The 18,223-nt window shown below is 39.5% G+C and overlaps 1 protein-coding gene across 1 annotated transcript; it reads left to right on the top strand.

Annotated features, from left to right (window-relative positions):
- Nucleotides 1–399: 399 nt before the first annotated feature.
- Ddx3x (DEAD-box helicase 3 X-linked) lies at nucleotides 400–15,079 on the top strand. Its single transcript, XM_077793567.1, has 17 exons — nucleotides 400–663; nucleotides 3,172–3,229; nucleotides 4,876–4,923; nucleotides 6,831–6,963; nucleotides 7,903–8,061; nucleotides 8,146–8,245; nucleotides 8,592–8,727; nucleotides 9,270–9,355; nucleotides 9,626–9,724; nucleotides 9,823–9,983; nucleotides 10,611–10,755; nucleotides 10,843–10,987; nucleotides 11,150–11,331; nucleotides 11,422–11,539; nucleotides 11,705–11,858; nucleotides 12,188–12,327; nucleotides 12,502–15,079. The coding sequence occupies exons 1-17, from the start codon at nucleotides 619–621 to the stop codon at nucleotides 12,579–12,581; spliced, it is 1,989 nt and encodes a 662-aa protein (XP_077649693.1). The 5' UTR covers nucleotides 400–618; the 3' UTR covers nucleotides 12,582–15,079.
- Nucleotides 15,080–18,223: the final 3,144 nt, after the last annotated feature.

Raw genomic sequence — 18,223 nt, 5'->3', positions numbered from 1 at the left:
GCCTAACTCCGGTTTTGGAAAGGCTGCACTCGGAAGATCAAGTGCTGACTAGACCAGAAAAATCCCACGACATCTTCGCGCCCGGGGACTGAGAGAGAAGGGAGAGCGCTGAAACAGAAGAACGAACACTGGGTGCATAGGGGAGGAAAAGGGAGTAAAGAGGCCTGAGTTAAATTTTAAGGCCTTGTTGCCGAAGGAAAAAAAAAAAGAAAAAAAAAAAAGACAAGACAGCAAGTTCTCGCGAGATCTCGAGAACTCTAAGGTTTTTAGCAGAGAGCAGGGCCAGTGAAGCTCAAGCAAAACAGAACAGCATTTGATGTGCCTGGCTCCAAGGCTGTACGACTAAGGGGCGACGGGACTACATGCGAAATCCCGCGAGGTTAAGAAACAAGAGCGCGCAGTAGCCAGGCAGAAGTTGAAGCGGCAGCGGGAGTGCGGATGTGAGAGGGAGGGCACACGTCTTACGTGCTGACGTAGCAGTCTTTCGAGTGGGTATATTAGAACGGTGGCCGCGCCGTGCGCTCCAGAGCCGCAGTTCTCCCGTGAGAGGGCCTTCGCGGTGAACCAAGCACACTCGCTCAGCAGCAGAAGACTCCGAGTTTTCGGTACTCTTCAGGGATGAGTCATGTGGCGGTGGAAAATGCGCTCGGGCTGGACCAGCAGGTGAGCTGCAAGGAGCGGACCAAGGTGGCCGCTGCATGAATCTGTCCCCTGACCTAACCTGGTTTATGGCGCAGCGCTAAGTGGCACTCTTAGTTTATATTTCCTGGGTTCCTCGGGATAGATACTTTCAGTGCCCGGGGTTTTAGAGGGACGGGGAGGCGGCGGGAGTGCCAGTGGTTGCTGTCGTTTTGGCCTGGGACCGGCCCCGGCTTGGCCCGCGGTATTGTCCCCCGGCCGAGTACAATGGCGGCTTTTGTGTGTGCGTGCGCAGGCGGGCGGGGGGGGAGGGGTGCGCGCTCTCGCAGGGACGCGCACGCGCGAACCCCGGCTGATTAGTGACCCGTTTGGGCGGGGGGGGTTGTTGCGCAGCGCGACAGCGCGCGAATGAGGACCCTTTTGGCCCCGAGGGCTTCGGTCTTCACTGCTCTCGCGGCTCGGATTCCTATCCCGGAGACCCGGCGTTGTCCGGTGTTCGTGTGCGCGTGAGCGGTTGAGAAACGCTGCCCTGGAATGTGGGAGGGGGCGACGCGGGGGGGGGTGGCCTTCGCTCTGGTAATGGCGGCGGCCTCCTTTGTGTGGTGCTGGGTGGCTGGGCGGCGCTGTGGCCCACTGCTGGGAGAGGCCGGGCTAGCGGCCCCACGACTGGCGGGGGCCTGGAAAGGAGGATGGAACGGGCATCTAGTTCCTCCCGGGTTTCCTTCCGCAGCCTCTTTTCGCTACAGCCCAGTTTCCGCAGGGTCGTCGCAGACCCTGCGTCGCGGCCTGGGAGGCCGCGTTTCCGGAGTGGAAAGTTTTGTGACGCAGAAAATTCAGGGAGGAGGGGGGAAGGGGAGGGAGTAATGGGCCGCTGCGTAAGAAGTGGCGCCAGGCTCTGGAGATACTGTTGAACGCGGTGGGAAGACATCAGGGAGGTTAAGGACCTGGCGCATCTCTTAACTCCATTTTGCTTGAGGTGGTCAGTGTGGCTATTTCGCCTAGGGCTGCCCTTTGTTTTTCTTGGGGTGGTGGTACCGCGGGTTATTTTTTAGTGTCTTTATGTTCGTGACGTTTGATCCAGGGACTCACCAGAGGAAAAACACCCGGGATATGACTTAGGGGGAGATAAACAGTTTTGTTTGACTTGTTGCTATATGTGGAGTAAAATTTTTGGGAATGGGTCTGAAGGCTCTTTTGTCTTAATCGGAATCCCTTCTAAGGTTTTCCTGGCAGAGAGGAAGAGGTGTGATCTGGAAGAAGGGTTTAACGAGCTCTTCTTTAGGGAATATTCACACCCCCCCCCACATCTCCCGTTAATGAAACAGTTATATTAAATTCTCCACATTATTGCTATTTCGTATGTTGAATGGAGCATAGACAGAAATATCCTGTATCAAGGGCAATCAAGGCTAATCCCAATTTTAACATACTCCATAGGTGGTATGGATTTTAAGATTGTAGGCAGAAATGAACCTTATATTTGTTATAATTAATTTTATTAATATTGTTGTTATTAATTTAACTTAAAAATTATGCCTTCACGGTCGTTAAAGTTTAGATAGGAATTTATCGCAAGCAAATTCACTATTGAGAAAATTGCCACAGTGTAATCCTATCAATTTATAGAAGCTTTTGTGCTTGCTTCTAGTTCATATTGCAACAGTATAAAATTAAAAACAAAATTTATACTGTAACAAGTACAAAAAGAAAGTCTGTATTCCTGTTGTGCTTTAAAGTATCACTTTATTAACTAACTGCAGAGAGCACTTGGCAGCGTATTTTGCCAATGGTAATTCTGGAAATGAGCTCCCTAAAGTCCTCATCTTTATAATTTATTTGAGATAGCATCTGCTGCCAGTTTTCAGTGACTCCATTGATACTTGCAGTTTGGCAGTATCATTGAGCTTTAAACAACAGGATTTATAATTGTGGTATATGACATCTCTTGTAGACACATGGCAACAGTACTGGATGACTTGGTCTTCTGTGGCTTTTCTGAAAAAAGTAATCTGTTTTTGCATTTGTAGTTTTTTCCTCCCTTGCTGCTTGTCGGTAGTTCTTGGTTAGCTATTATAAAACGTCATGAACATAGCACTACATAACCTTTTTTGTATAATTTTGAGGCTTTGAACCATTAGTGTGAAGGGATGGATAGAAGTGGAGATTCAAAGGTGGTAGAATGTTCTTTCTAGGAGCAGAGTATTTTACCCTAATTTAAAATACTAGTGTTTTATTTGGGGATAAAGGAACTGAAAGAATAGTTAAATCAGAATTTGTCCTAACATTAAATTCAGACCCAGTTGGTACTGGATTGCACCAGCATCTTCCTGTGCTGCCTTATGTAGTATCTATGTAGTGGTACTATTTTGCATTTTCTCAGAGCCTTATGTCTTCGAAGCTATCTTGGTCTCATTCTCACTAAGAACATTCTCATCTGCTCTGTGAACTATCTGGGGTAACTATTTGAATGCAGGACTAGTTATCTTAGTGTGTTTTAGCACTGGGGCTGCTAACTATCTAACTCTCTTCTAGTTTGCTGGCCTAGACCTGAACTCTTCAGATAATCAGACTGGAGGAAGTACAGCCAGCAGTAAGTAATACATTTTATGGACTTATTGAGTATTAGAGCTCAATATCTCAATATTTCCATGAATGTACTTAAAATTTAAGAATTTGTTCTTCAACTTTATGCATAGAATTATGTAGATTTGGTGTTATGTAGTACTTAGTGATCAATCTGAAGCACTGTGACCTTTCTGGTAATAAAAGGGTTGGTCCTTTTGAATAACAGCAGTTAATCATTAAGAAGAACCTTATAGAATACATAAATTATTCCTAGATTTTGATTATGTCTTATGAATTGTGAGCCCAGTTAGTTTGAAAGGTGGTAGGGATGTGTTCATTCCTGTTGGAATGAATTGACCAGAATTAAACTCAGTTAAGGAAACATGCATTTTCATCAGCTACTGATGATCCTTTCTCTTGAAGAACATGGGACTTACTAATAGAACAGATTATATTGAATTTGGGGGTGATGGCTAGGATTTTTAAAAAAATTTTTTTTAGTTGTAGATGGACACAATACCTTTATTTTATTTTTTTTAATGTGGTGCTGAGGATCAAACTCATTGCCTCACACATGCAAGAGGAGCACTCTACCACTGAGCCACAAACCCAGCCCGATGGCTAGGATTTTTAAATGTGATTTTTTAAAATTTAATTTTTTAAACAGACAAAAATAGGGTACCACGTGACATTTCGATAAGTATACATTGTGAACTCTGGCAAAAGATTTTTTTTTTCTTTTATACAAAGGGGTTATTTGGGGATTGTCAGAGGTTAGTATTAATGTAATTTGCCATGCTGGGCATCTTAGGACTTGCTCTTCCTAATAGAGAGCTTTTTAAAAATATTCAGTCCAGAAGTGAAAAAGACAAATTGTAGGTGTACTAGTAATAAAGCAAGTTGTGGGCCTGGATTGTAACTCAGTGGTAGAGTGTTCGACAATGTTTGTGATGCCCTGGATTCCATCCCCAGCACTGAAAAAATAAAAAGAACAATAAGAAACAAAACAAGTTGACTTACCTTTACTTGGATATACATAATTTGCTTTTGCTTTTAATCCATAATCTGGGCTGTTTTCCTCCCTGCATATAGAATAACAGTTGACTTAAAACTCAGCAAGCCCTAAATTAAAACTTCCAATTTCTTGCTATCTTTCCTTTGCAACTTTTTCATGTATATTTAATGTATGTATTGGAACTTAATGGTACAGAAACAAAAGCTTCTTAGAGGCTAATCATATGATTTATTACATAGTAGTAGTCTTTTATAACAAATTAGGTTATTTAACTACTAGTAGCTAGTTAAATGCATTTGATTTGTGGGTTTCATCTATTAGGTTTCGAGTCAAATAAAGTTCTAGTTAGGTGTGGTGGTACGTGCCTGTAATCCCAGAGGCTCAGGAGGCCAAGACAAGAGGATCCCAGTTTCAAGGCCAGCCTCAGCAACTTAGTGTGAGACACTGTCTCAAAATAAAAAAATTAGTAAGAGGCTGGGGGTGTGGCTCAGTGGTTAAGTGCCTCTGAGTTCAATCCCTGCTCCTCTCGGTTTCCAGGCAAGTAGGCAGACTAGGAATCTAGAGATTTTTAGGGGGGAACAGTTTTATTTGCAGAAATTTTGGTAAAAGCTCTAATGTAAAAGTTTTTGGCATTAATTTTATATTGTTTCTTTTAGAAGGGCGCTATATTCCTCCTCATTTAAGGAACAGAGAAGCTGCTAAAGGTAAGTCCTTAACACCAACATTGTAGAGATAATTCTTCATTTAGAAATTAGTCAAAGCTAGGGAAAATGAGGCAACTTTGAAGTCTGTAAACATTGTGTTTCTAACAGGACTTCTTCAAATATTAGGATTTAGGAGAAAAAAATCTCATCTAGCTGGCTGTCACGTCACATGGTACCAACTTGGGAGGCTGAGCTGGGAGGATCACAAGTTTGATGCCAGCCTGGGCAACTTAGTGTGACCCTGTTTAAAATTTAAAAAAATAAAATAAAGGCTGGGGATATAGCTCTGAGGTAGAATGCTTGTTTGCCATACACACGCTCCTGGGTTCTATCCCCAGAACTCACTCCACAAGAATGGAGAGAGAAGAAAAACTGCATCTAATATCAATCAGTGGAGAATTTTCCTATGTTAGACTTTCTAAGGCCAAGGGTATGGTTTTTGTGCAATATTCTTGTGCACAATTTGTAGTAATTCGCAGTATAGTTTTCATTAGAAAAAGGTGAGCAGGTAGTGTACTATGTAAACCAAACTGCACAGTGATAACAACCTAGTTGTCTTGCATAGGCGCCAAAATGAAGATGGCCCTGTTGTAGACTAGTTAATAGTTGGTCACACTCCAGTGAATTGGGAATAATTTTCTGGTTTCATCTACTTAACTGCCTCATTTGAAAGGTTTTGTGCAAAGTGTAATATAACATCTAATGTCTTTTCCCATTACATGTGTGATGTAGTGATAGATAATTAATAGATGTTTCATATTGTGGGTGCCGTGTGTTGCATACAATGGACAATAATGAAATTTAGAGGAAAACTTTAATGATCAAGAGGGAAGAGAGATATGAGATAAAGAAGGCAGGTAACTGGGATGGACCTTAATGTATATTTATTGCTTTTCCCCCTTGTTGCAGTGATAGGAAATCAGAAACAATATCAGAGATTTTAGAATGAGAAATTGAATTCAGATCTTGATTGTTAGCAAAAGTACCTGGCTGGCTAATGGTAGAGGTGGGAGGCAGAAGGAAAAAGTAACTTAACTCATCAGTTGTCTCTGTTTAAAAAGGTATCATTGAAGATAGTTAAATTCTCTGTCTTTGAACCTTCTACCTGTCATTGGTAGGGCTAATTTATACCTTTGTGAGACCCTCTTACTTGAATATTTATAGCTGTCCACACTGAGAATGGATAGGGAAGAGTTCTCCTTTTCCAAATATTTCTGATTCACATCAAGTTTATGATAGGTGAACCATTAAAATGGTATCGTGACACTAGTATGTTCAATGTGTATACATGAATACCACCTCTAAGAAACATTGAAACAATGGCAGCTATTTCATCAAACTCATTCAGACATATGAAGTGAATAGAAATTAAAACGTGATGGTTATATATTGGCAAAACTATAACCATTGTATTATAGGTAAAGCTGTTGGCCTTTTAGAGGTGGTATTCATTCAGAACATTCTTACATTGTCAGATTAATCACTTGATTTAGTGTGTAATATTTTCTAGTAGAAAGAATTGGATTTTTTTATATTTAAAATCTCCAAAAACAGTTGTAATTCTTGATTCTCTTCTAGTGACATGATAGGAATATGTCCACAGAAAAAAAGGTCAGTGGGGGAGCTTCAAATGAAGAAAGATTACTGGGTTTGGTGGTATATGCCTGCAATCCCAGCTACTTAGGCTGAGGCAGGAGGAACACAAGTTTGAGGCCAGCCTTGGCAACTTAACATAACTTTATCCTGTCTCAAAAGGGCTAGGGATGTAGCTCTGTGGTAGAGTGCCTCTGGGATTGAGTACCCCACCACCACCAACAAAAAAACAAAACAGAAAGATTGACAATACTTTAATATGATTCTTCTAATACAGTGTTTGTACCTTTTTTATTTTATTTTATTTATTTAAGGATTCTACGACAAAGACAGTTCAGGGTGGAGTTCCAGTAAGGATAAGGATGCGTACAGCAGTTTTGGATCTCGAAGTGATTCTAGAGGGAAGTCTAGTTTCTTCAGCGATCGTGGAAGTGGATCAAGGGGAAGGTAAGTGGTTGGTTTTTTTTCTTTTTTCTTTTTTTTTTTTTTTTTTTTTTTGTCACCTTATGTGCATATGCAATAGCAATTTAGGGATTGATCTTTAATTTGGTAATTCCTCATCCTGACTGCCTATTTGGATGTTAAGCATTGTCTGTTTAATCATTGTATTTCTTAGCTATAAAAGGTCTTTAATAAATGAACTTGTTACATAGAACTTAAATGGAAATATGAATATGCTTGCTCTTTGGCATCATAAAGTCAGTTATTTTTTGTTTCTCTAGTTTTACATATTCTAATATAATGGCCTAACCTAATTTGGTTGAGATTTTTGTGGACTCTATATGACAATTTTTAAACACCTTATATTTTTGATTATGCAAGTGTGGTGAACTGACCCAATGCGCCTAATAGCTGTGGTTAGTCCTGTGTCCTGATTTTTCGCAAACAGGCCTAAATCCCTAAAAACATCTTAATTCAGGTAAGGATATTTTTCTACCTTTTATCCAAAATTTGTCACACAGGTGAATTGTCCTTTAAATGACATCCTATTATAACCTGGACAATTGATATTTGGTGTGCTATTTTCTTTTTTCCTACCACTAAGTATATTTGGATCCAAGAGCAGTTTAAATGAAGTTGTGAGCTATGTGCCAATTTTAAACATATAAAACTTGATTTTTTAATGTTGGAATGTGTGAGGCATCATTATAATCTGTATGACTTTACAAGAATAGTGATTTTAGGAAATATATAAATGATACATATACAATTTGGCTATTAGTAAGCCTTGTCAAATAAGAAGCAGCAAGAATTAGACTGTTGACATCCTTGTAGTTGGTTATAATGAATAATATTCACCTATCTCTAGATAGCATTCAGGAGTAGTGGTGGAGATCTGATAATAGCTAAATGATGTGATTCTGATTAATTGCTTGTGCTATTTAGGTTTGATGATCGTGGACGGAGTGACTATGATGGTATTGGCAGCCGTGGAGACAGAAGTGGCTTTGGCAAATTTGAACGTGGTGGCAATAGTCGCTGGTGTGACAAATCAGATGAAGATGACTGGTCAAAGCCGCTCCCACCAAGTGAACGCTTGGAACAGTAAGTTTTTAAAGTGTCTGCTAATTACGATGAAGTTTATTAAGCTAGTGTAGTAGGTAAACTTAGCACTCTTTTGATTTTTAGGGAGCTCTTTTCTGGAGGTAACACTGGGATTAACTTTGAGAAATATGATGACATTCCAGTTGAGGCAACAGGCAACAACTGTCCTCCACATATTGAAAGTGTAAGTATTTTTGTTTGACCTTTTAAGACAGAGGGGGTTGTAACTTTCCACGGCACATCAGAATGAGATGGGCTTCTCATATGTAGATCAGATACCTCATTGGTTTGTGAAAAGGGAGCAGATGAATTTAATGTTACTTTATTTAATTCACTAAGTAGGAAATGGGTCAAACATAAGAACCCAAAGTTTTCAATATGGATTAAGCTTAGAGGTGATTTTTCTCAAAGTGTAACAATTTTATTGAAATCAGTGATCTAAGTCGATGGTGATTTCCATTATTATATAAAACAGAATGTCTCTAGATAATGTGTTTTTAGCTATTTAACTCTATTCCATTTCCTAACAGTTCAGTGATGTGGAGATGGGAGAAATTATCATGGGAAATATTGAGCTTACTCGTTATACTCGCCCAACTCCAGTGCAAAAGCATGCTATTCCTATTATCAAAGAGAAAAGAGACTTGATGGCTTGTGCCCAAACAGGTAAGGCCACTTGATAAGAGTGAAACATTTGTTAGGCTTTTTCTGTAAAGAGCCAAATAGTAATTTGTGTGGGTTTTTTTTTTTTTTTTTTTTTTTGGTACCCCAGGGCCTTACTTAGGCTAGGCAAGTTCTCTTCCAATGAGCTTAAATCTACATCCTCAGCCCTTTTTATTTTTATTTTTTTGTGGTGCTGGGGACAACCCAGGGCCTTCTGCATGGGAGGCAAGTACTCTACCCAACTGAGCTATATCCCCAGCCCCCTTTTGATTTTGAAACAGGGTCTTGCTCAGTTGGCCAGGCAGGCCTGGAACTCTTGAGCCTTCTGCCTCAGCCCCCCCTGAGTAGCTGGGATTACAGGTGTATACCACTGTGCCTGGCTTATATTTGTGGGTTTTCTTTGGTGGGTCATGTGGTCATTGATGCAGCTACCCAGCTCTACTGTTTAAGTTATGAAAGAAGCCATTAGATGACATTTATTTATAAAAGTGAATAGGCTTGACCTGAATTTTGGTGACTTTAATGGATATGCTTTTTCTTAATAGGGTCTGGAAAAACTGCAGCATTTCTTTTGCCCATCTTGAGTCAGATCTATTCAGATGGTCCAGGAGAGGCTTTACGGGCCATGAAGGTAAATACTTATTAATCTTTTTTTCCTTGGTACAAGATACTTGGTACCCAGGGCCTTGGCAGTACTAGGCAAGTACCTTACCAGACGGGTATTACTTTATAAAATGGAAAATTGTTGTAGAGTTTTGTAGCTATTGCAAGAGCTTTCTCGATGCTAAGATTCTATCTAGTCTACTAAGGAATGTTTTCCAAGTTTCAAAGGAAAATTATGTTTTGATGAACTTTTTAAGTGTTAAGTTCAACTTATAGATTAACTGTTTTTATTTCTTAGGAGAACGGAAGGTATGGGCGCCGCAAACAATACCCAATCTCCTTGGTATTGGCACCAACAAGAGAGCTGGCAGTACAGATTTATGAGGAAGCCCGAAAAGTATGTGCTTCAACGATTGCTTTCTCACTGATTCTAACAAAACATTTATGATCGTGTCTAAAAATCTTGACCTTGAAATAACATTGTTTTGCTTACAGTTCTCATACCGATCAAGGGTTCGACCTTGTGTGGTTTATGGTGGTGCTGATATTGGTCAGCAGATTCGAGACTTAGAGCGTGGGTGCCACTTGTTAGTAGCTACTCCAGGACGTCTTGTGGACATGATGGAAAGAGGAAAGATTGGATTAGACTTCTGCAAGTATGTTAATTTTTAATAATGACAATTATTATTATTTTTTTTTTTAGAGAGGTAGAGAGAATTTTTTTTTAATATTTATTTTTTAGTTATCGGCGGGCACAACATCTTTGTATGTGGTGCTGAGGATCGAACCCGGGCTGCACGCATTCCAGGCAAGCGCGCTACCGCTTGAGCCACATCCCCAGCCCCATGACAATTACTTTTGTGATATTGTCTAATTTAAATCTATTTTTTTGGTGCTGGCAATTGAACCCAGGGCCCAGCACATGCCAGACAAGTGCCCTGCCACTGAGCTACAGCCCTAGCCCTCTGAATTTAAAGATTAAGAAGTGATTTATTTTAGTCCTTTTTTAAGAAAAAGTTTGTGCATCATAATTTTAATGTTGAAAAATTAGTCACCATTTTAGTAGAGGCTGAGGATGACCAGATCAACAGATATCCAAGTAGTAAAAACTAATTTGGGCACTGATCTTGGATGACATTACCTAATGGGAAGAATCTTGTGCCACATTATGCAGTGTAAGGAATTTAACTACCTTAATGTATAATTGTAATTACAGTATAGCTGTACTAAAACTATCTTTTGATTTCTTGATAAATTATAAACTAAATTTTCTTTTGTGACAGATACTTGGTGTTAGATGAAGCTGACCGGATGTTGGATATGGGGTTTGAACCTCAGATCCGTAGAATAGTTGAACAAGATACTATGCCTCCAAAAGGTGTCCGCCACACTATGATGTTTAGTGCTACTTTTCCTAAGGAAATACAGGTACCATATGATGTTGCAAATATTATTTATTTAGAAATTTATCTTGGTAGATACTTAAAAAAATGTTTTTTTGTTTTATTTTTTCAGATGCTAGCTCGTGATTTCTTGGATGAGTATATCTTTTTGGCCGTAGGAAGAGTTGGCTCTACTTCTGAGAATATCACACAGAAAGTAGTCTGGGTGGAAGAACCAGACAAACGGTCATTTCTGCTTGACCTCCTAAATGCAACAGGTAATATTATAATGAAAATCCATTTGGATTGTCTTTATTACCTTTCCTTTTGATTTATTCTGTATTAAAACAGTCCATTTCAGTTGCCTCTTTGCGTGTTTACTAAGTATAAAGAATTAAGCTGTTTTTAGTGACATAAACCTTGTAATTTTTCAAATTCAGGCAAGGATTCACTGACCTTAGTGTTTGTGGAGACTAAAAAGGGTGCAGATTCTCTGGAGGATTTCTTATATCATGAAGGATATGCTTGCACCAGTATCCATGGTGACCGTTCTCAAAGAGATAGGGAAGAGGCTCTTCATCAGTTCCGCTCAGGAAAAAGCCCAATTCTAGTGGCTACGGCAGTATGTATAATACTATCATTTTTATTCAAGTTCAGCATGTTTAAATGCTTTCTTTTAAATGGGCCATATATAACAGAAGTTATTTTTCAGGTAGCAGCAAGAGGATTAGATATTTCAAATGTGAAACATGTTATCAATTTTGATTTACCAAGTGATATTGAGGAATATGTGCATCGCATAGGCCGCACAGGACGTGTAGGAAACCTTGGTAAGTGGTTCCTGGATGGTCTGATTGTTTGGACTGGGGATGTAGCTCAGTAGTAAAGTACTCCTGAGTTCATCCTCAGTACCCAAAAGAAAAGAAAAAGGAAAAAACCCTTGGGCCACTTTGTGGAAGACCTTTGTTTATGTACTTTTTTTGGATCTGTTCTAGGCCTTGCCACCTCATTCTTTAACGAGAGAAACATAAATATTACCAAGGATTTGTTGGATCTTCTTGTTGAAGCTAAACAAGAAGTGCCGTCTTGGTTAGAAAACATGGCTTTTGAACACCACTACAAGGGTAGCAGTCGTGGACGTTCTAAGAGGTAAAGTATCAGTGGTACATAATGAGGGGGGAAAAGTGTTTGCACTTCCCAGTGTCATTTGCTCTGGGTAGGTAATGTCCAGAGTTAACTTTTTGGTATTTAATTTTAAAAGCTCAATTTTCTTAGGCTGCCTCAATTGCGTAGGTAAGACTATTAGGTGTCAGTCCTTCACTGTGAAGGACTTCACAGCCACTTTGGGTGGTGAAGTGTGGCTGCCTGGGGAATTGTTTGAAAGGAAAACTCAAACTGTTGGAAAGTTGGAGCAGGAGTTGAGTTACTTAGAATTTTTGTTTTCATGTGAACCAACAATTTTTTTTTGCCCTTTGTAGCAGTAGATTCAGTGGAGGGTTTGGTGCCAGAGACTACCGACAAAGCAGCGGTGCCAGCAGTTCCAGCTTCAGCAGCAGCCGTGCAAGTAGCAGTCGCAGCGGCGGAGGCGGCCATGGTAGCAGCAGAGGATTTGGTGGAGGTAGTGTTCATTTTTAACCTGTCCTTTTTCAAAGCATCATTAAGCCCCTCGGGGGAAGTTCAACACTGTAGATTGCTTTTTGTAACTTGACTTGAGAATAGTTAAAGATTGGAAGGATTGTATTTAATGATGGATGACTTAATTAATTTTTCTCTCTTTTAAATCTCTCATTAGGTGGCTATGGAGGCTTTTACAACAGTGATGGATATGGAGGAAATTATAACTCCCAGGGGGTTGACTGGTGGGGTAACTGAGCCTACTTTGCAGTAGGTCACCCTGCCAAACAAGCTAATATGGAAACCACATGTAACTTAGCCAGACTATACCTTGTGTAGCTTCAAGAACTCGCAGTACATTACCAGCTGTGATTCTCCACTGAAATTTTTTTTTTAAGGGAGCTCAAGGTCACAAGAAGAAATGAAAGGAACAATCAGCAGCCCTGTTCAGAAGGTGGTTTGAAGACTTCATTGCTGTAGTTTGGATTAACTCCCCTCCCGCCTATCCCCATCCCAAACTGCATTTATAATTTTGTGACTGAGGATCATTTGTTTGTTAATGTACTGTGCCTTTAACTTTAGACAACTTTTTATTTTGATGTCCTGTTGGCTCAGTAATGCTCAAGATATCAATTGTTTTGACAAAATAAATTTACTGAACTTGGGCTAAAATCAAACCTTGGCACACAGGTGTGATACAACTTAACAGGAATCATCGATTCATCCATAAATATTATAAGGAAAAAACTTAAGCGGTAGCCTGCATTAGGGCTTTTTGATACTTGCAGATTGGGGGAAAACAAACAACAAACGTCTTGAAGCATATCAATGGAATTAGTTTCTAATGTGGCAAACTGTATTAAGTTAAAGTTCTGATTTGCTCACTCTATCCTGGATAGGTATTTAGAACCTGATAGTCTTTAAACAAGCCATTCCAGTCATGATGAGGTGATGTATGAATACATGCATACATTCAAAGCACTGTTTTCAAAGTTAATGCAAGTAAATACAGCAATTCCTCTTTCAATGTTTAGGCAGATCATTAATTATGAGCTAGCCAAATGTGGGCATACCATTACAGGGAAAGTTTAAAGGTCTGATAACTTGAAATAGGTTTTTAGGAGAATTCATCTACTTAGACTTTTTAAATGCCTGCCATAAATGAAATTGAAATGGTAGAATGGCTGACCACAGCAATGACCAGCCCTCATTAGGGCCCTGGATGATTTTTGGTCTAATAACGCATGCTAGTGTTGATGTTTTTTGGTCAAGAGGGTATGAACAGGAAGAATTATGCAGCAGGCTTTATTTTAAATGCCGATTCACATTACTCTGTTCAAGCTGCGTTGAGATGTTAAACTGGCTTACTATAGACTTTGTAAAAATGGCTCCAGAAGAGTAACAAACTGAAATCTTTGAGATCACACAGGTTGGAAATATGTACATAACTGCACAAGGTGTCGATCCTGCTCTACAGTGCAGTTTAGTCAGTTTTAGTTGCATAGGTTTCCATTGTATTTATAGTCTGTTTATGCTAAATCTGGCCAAAGATGAGCATTGTCCACCACTAAAATGCCTCTGCCACTTTGAATTCTGGGCTAATTTTTGTGGCCAGAATGCGGTGATCAAAACGCTCAATCTTTTTACAGTGGCATAGGAAGACGGCAAAAATTTCCTAAAGTGCAATAGATTTTCAAGTGTATTGTGCCTTGTTCTAAAACTTTTATTAAGTAGGTGCACTTGACAGTATTGAGGTCATTTGTTATGGTGCTATTTCAATTAGTCTAGGTTTAGGCCCTTGTACATTTTGCCCATAACTTTTTACAAAGTACTTCTTTTATTGCACATTCAGAGAATTTTATATATATGTCTTGTGTGCGTGTCCTTAAAACTTCCAATCTTATTTTGTCTCTTGGAGATTGTTGAACGCAGCTTGTCTAGGAAGGGGATGGGACTAGATTCTAAAATTTATTTGGGACCATGGGAATGATAGCTGGGAAGAAAACTATTTGCACACGACAGATTTCTAGATACTTTTTGCTGCTAGTTTTATGTAATATTTATTGAACATTTTGACAAATATTTATTTTTGTAAGCCTAAAAGTGATTCTTTGAAAGTTTAAAGAAACTTGACCAAAAGACAGTACAAAAACACTGGCACTTGAATGTTGAATGTCACCGTATGCGTGAAATTATATATTTCGGGGTAGTGTGAGCTTTTAATGTTAAGTCATATTAAACTCTTAAGTCAAATTAAGCAGACCCGGCATTGGCAGTGTAGCCATAACTTTCTGATGTTAGTAAAAACAAAATTGGCGACTTGAAATTAAATCATGCCAAGGTTTTGATACACTTGTCTTAAGATATTAATGAAACACTTCAAAACACTGATATGAAGTGTCCAGATTCTCAGATGTTTGTTGTGTGAGTTTTGTTTAGTTGTGTGTATTTTTTTTTTCAGTGAATGTCTGGCACATTGCAATCCTCAAACATGTGGTTATCTTTGTTGTATTGGCATAATCAGTGACTTGTACATTCAGCGATAGCATTTGAGCAAGTTTTATCAGCAAGCAATATTTTCAGTTAATAAAAGTTTTGAAAATCATGTAAGAATGGATTTAAACTTGCTGAATGTAAAGATTGAACCTCAAGTCACTGTAGCTTTAGTAATTGCTTATTGTATTAGTTTAGATGCTAGCACTGCATGTGCTGTGCATATTCTGATTTTATTAAAATAAAAAATTGAACTGCACAGTCTCCTTTGTTGTTGTCAATTGTGGTTTATTTTTAGAGGTGAAAATAAAGTTGTGCTTTTGCCTGAAGAGTTGGAAAATGTGTTTTTGATTGTCCATTACTGTATTTTAGAGATGTCTCTCATAATTACTCCCATAAATCATGGGTTTTTGGAATAAAAGATGAAGATCATTTTCCAAATACAATGAATAGATGGAAATCTAATTGTATTGCAAACTAGTTTATACTTGAAGCAACAATATGGGTGAGAGCCTGTTCTTTGAAGGGTGGTTGTACTGGTGTATAAGAATGGATTGGGTTATCTATTTAGGGCTCAAGGATATGGGGGGGGGTCTGTGATAGGAGACCTACATTGTCACAACTGCTGCAGACATTACTATAGATTAATGAGATGGTGTGAGCCATAACTGTAGATTTTAACTACAGGAAACTGCTGAGTGGTGTGTTTTCCACATTGAAGACAACACTTGGTTCTGGGTAGTTGGCCATTTTCACGGTTGTGATCTCAAAATAGCAGGCCTAAGTTTATTTTGTGGAACCCAGGGATTCTACCACTGAGCTACATCCCTACCCCTTTTTGAGACAGGGTCTCCCCACATTGCCCAGGCTTATTTTTAAAGAAATTTTTTTTTAATATTTATTTTTAATTTTCGGCAGACAACACTTTTGTATGTGGTGCTGAGGATCGAACCCCCGGCCGGGACGCATGCCAGGCAAGCACGCTACCACTTGAGCCACATCCCCAGCCCCCCAGGCTGGTCTTGAACTTGATGTCCTCCTCCCTTGGCCTCCCCAGGGAGTTCAGATGCCCCACCCTGGCCAGTTTGGGCTTAAATTTTTCAGGCAGAATTTGGGTGCATGATAGGCCATTTTGTTTTTGTAAAATAGTCAAAATAATGTGAAAAGATTAAGAATTGTTTAAATGAGAAGCCTGTGGCAGAAGGGGACTGGAATTCTAGAGATAAAGAGCCGGTTCATGTAAATATGAGTTCTTTATCTGCTATGGGGAACTACTTAAAATGTCCAGTTACTTGAGATTTCTAGTATAGCAGGGATAGAATTATGGAAATTGAAGTTCCTTAGATTTTACACACTACATTTCCATTCTGGTTTTAACTATAGATACATACTATTATCTGCTGCAGTTAATGTTTCCTGGGTTCTTTTTCATCTGGGTTGAATTTCAACTCTGGATTTTTTTTTCTTTTTGTTTAAATACAAAGTTGATAGCAGGAGTTATTGTTGCCAAGTGTTTTGGTGATTTTTTTTTTTGAAAGTGAGAGGAGAGAGAGAATTTTTAATATTTATTTTTTAGTTCTCGGCGGACACAACATCTTTGTTGGTATGTGGTGCTGAGGATCGAACCCGGGCCGCACGCATGCCAGGCGAGCGCGCTACCGCTTCAGCCACATCCCCAGCCCTGGATTTTTTTTTTTTTTTTATTGGCTTATATAGGAACTGGGTTCTTACATGTTTGAAAATGTCTAATGTCTTTATGCTTAAACAGTATACACTTAACGTGTTTTCTTCTGCTTTAAGCGACCTGCTTAAATGGGCACAGGTTCGTTCTTTGAAGTTGAATGACTAACACATTGGTGGTTGCCAATGGTCTCGCCCCCACTTTCCTCAGGAATAATGCAGAGGTTTCATTCACTGCAGACAGCACTTTGAAGTTTTTTTAAAGGATATTTTGGGCTTTTTTTTTTTTTTTTTTTCTGTTCCTATTCCATTCTGTTTTCATTGAACACAATTCTGGGTCTGGTCAAACCTGCTTTGCTAAATATTTTGCCCTCCTTTCAGTTTATGATCTATTTCTCAGCATGTTTAGTGTCTATTGTGGAAGGGTATTCTGTGGCTTGGGAAGATGTTTATTTTGGGAGAAAATGTAAAAGATCAATTTCAAAGCAGGAAATGTCTCAATGAGTTTAAATATAGAATTACCATATGACTCAGTAATTCCGCTCCTAGGAGAATGCTACCCAGGAGAAACGAAATGCCAGTCTATAATTTAGATTTTGTATATGAATGTTTATGGTATTATTCACAACAGCCCCAAAGTGGAAATAAATACCCACTTGAATAGGTGAACAAGATGTATACTCTGAAAGTGGAATACTGTTCAATACAAACCCTTCTGGGGGACCAAACGGTGTTTCCAGTTTCTTCCCTCTGTTCAAAACGTTGTTAGTGGGCCTACCAGAACTGAGACACACCGATGCTAAGATTTTCATGGCTACATCTGCTAAATACAATAAAATCAGGACTGAAACAGTTCTCATTTAGCCGATAGTCACGGTTTGTAATGTGGGGTGGTGGTTAGGATGTTAGAGAGAAATGCCTGCTGCAAATCCTCCATTCTTCCCTTCTTTTTTCACTCTTCTATACTCAGAAGCCCACCATCTACTGTCCGTGGATTATCTTTCAGTGCAAGGAGGTTAATTTGGGGTCCAGTCACTCAACCCACTTGGTGTCTGAGTACTGGCCATTGACAAGGGAGTGATGAATTCCGATCACTCCTTGCCCTCTTGGAGCCTGATTTTCCTTGTGTGCTTGTCAACTTGGTATTGTAACAGAAGTACCTGGGAAGTGATTCTAGAAAGGTTGTCCTAACAGATCCCCCTCTGGGGCTTACTTGGAAGTCTTTGTGTTGGGTATTTGCCTGTGTTTCTAAAGCTTCCCAGGCAATCCTGATGCAGCAAACTTAGGTATGGAGTCCTGTGTTTTCTATCCTTTAATCGTCTCTTTCAAACTTCCAATTGCCATTAGTATGTTTTTGTGTCTTCCTGGCAGAAGCATCTCTATATTCCAAATTATAACAGATTAAGGGCATTCTATTAATTGGTCCCTATGGTGGGTATTAATCTACCATTATAGCTCCCCGTGCCCCTGCCTTGCTAATGCCAAGAACATGCTTTACCACTGAACTATAAACAGCCTTTTTCAAAAATGTTTTAGTTTTAATTTTATGTACCAGGGATCGAACCCAAAGGTACTTAAGCACTGAAGTATTGACCACATCCCCAGTCCTTTTCTAAAATTTTGAGACATGGTCTCACTAAGTTGCTGAGGTTGGCCTCCAATTTGTGATCCTCCTGCCTCAGTCTCCTGAGTCAGATTACAGGCGTGCCCACCAGGCCTTGCTTTTT

Source organism: Urocitellus parryii, chromosome X (genome assembly GCF_045843805.1).
Source record: "Urocitellus parryii isolate mUroPar1 chromosome X, mUroPar1.hap1, whole genome shotgun sequence".
Taxonomy (NCBI): domain Eukaryota; kingdom Metazoa; phylum Chordata; class Mammalia; order Rodentia; family Sciuridae; genus Urocitellus; species Urocitellus parryii.
This window is presented reverse-complemented; position numbering and strand designations above follow the sequence as displayed.

Excerpts from the sequence above, each read along its gene's own strand:
- Ddx3x (XM_077793567.1), top strand. The coding sequence starts at position 619 with ATGAGTCATGTGGCGGTGGAAAATGCGCTCGGGCTGGACCAGCAG. Across the intron at positions 664-3,171 it reads CGCTCGGGCTGGACCAGCAG|TTTGCTGGCCTAGACCTGAA; the intron begins GTGAGCTGCAAG and ends ACTCTCTTCTAG. Across the intron at positions 12,328-12,501 it reads CAGCAGAGGATTTGGTGGAG|GTGGCTATGGAGGCTTTTAC; the intron begins GTAGTGTTCATT and ends ATCTCTCATTAG.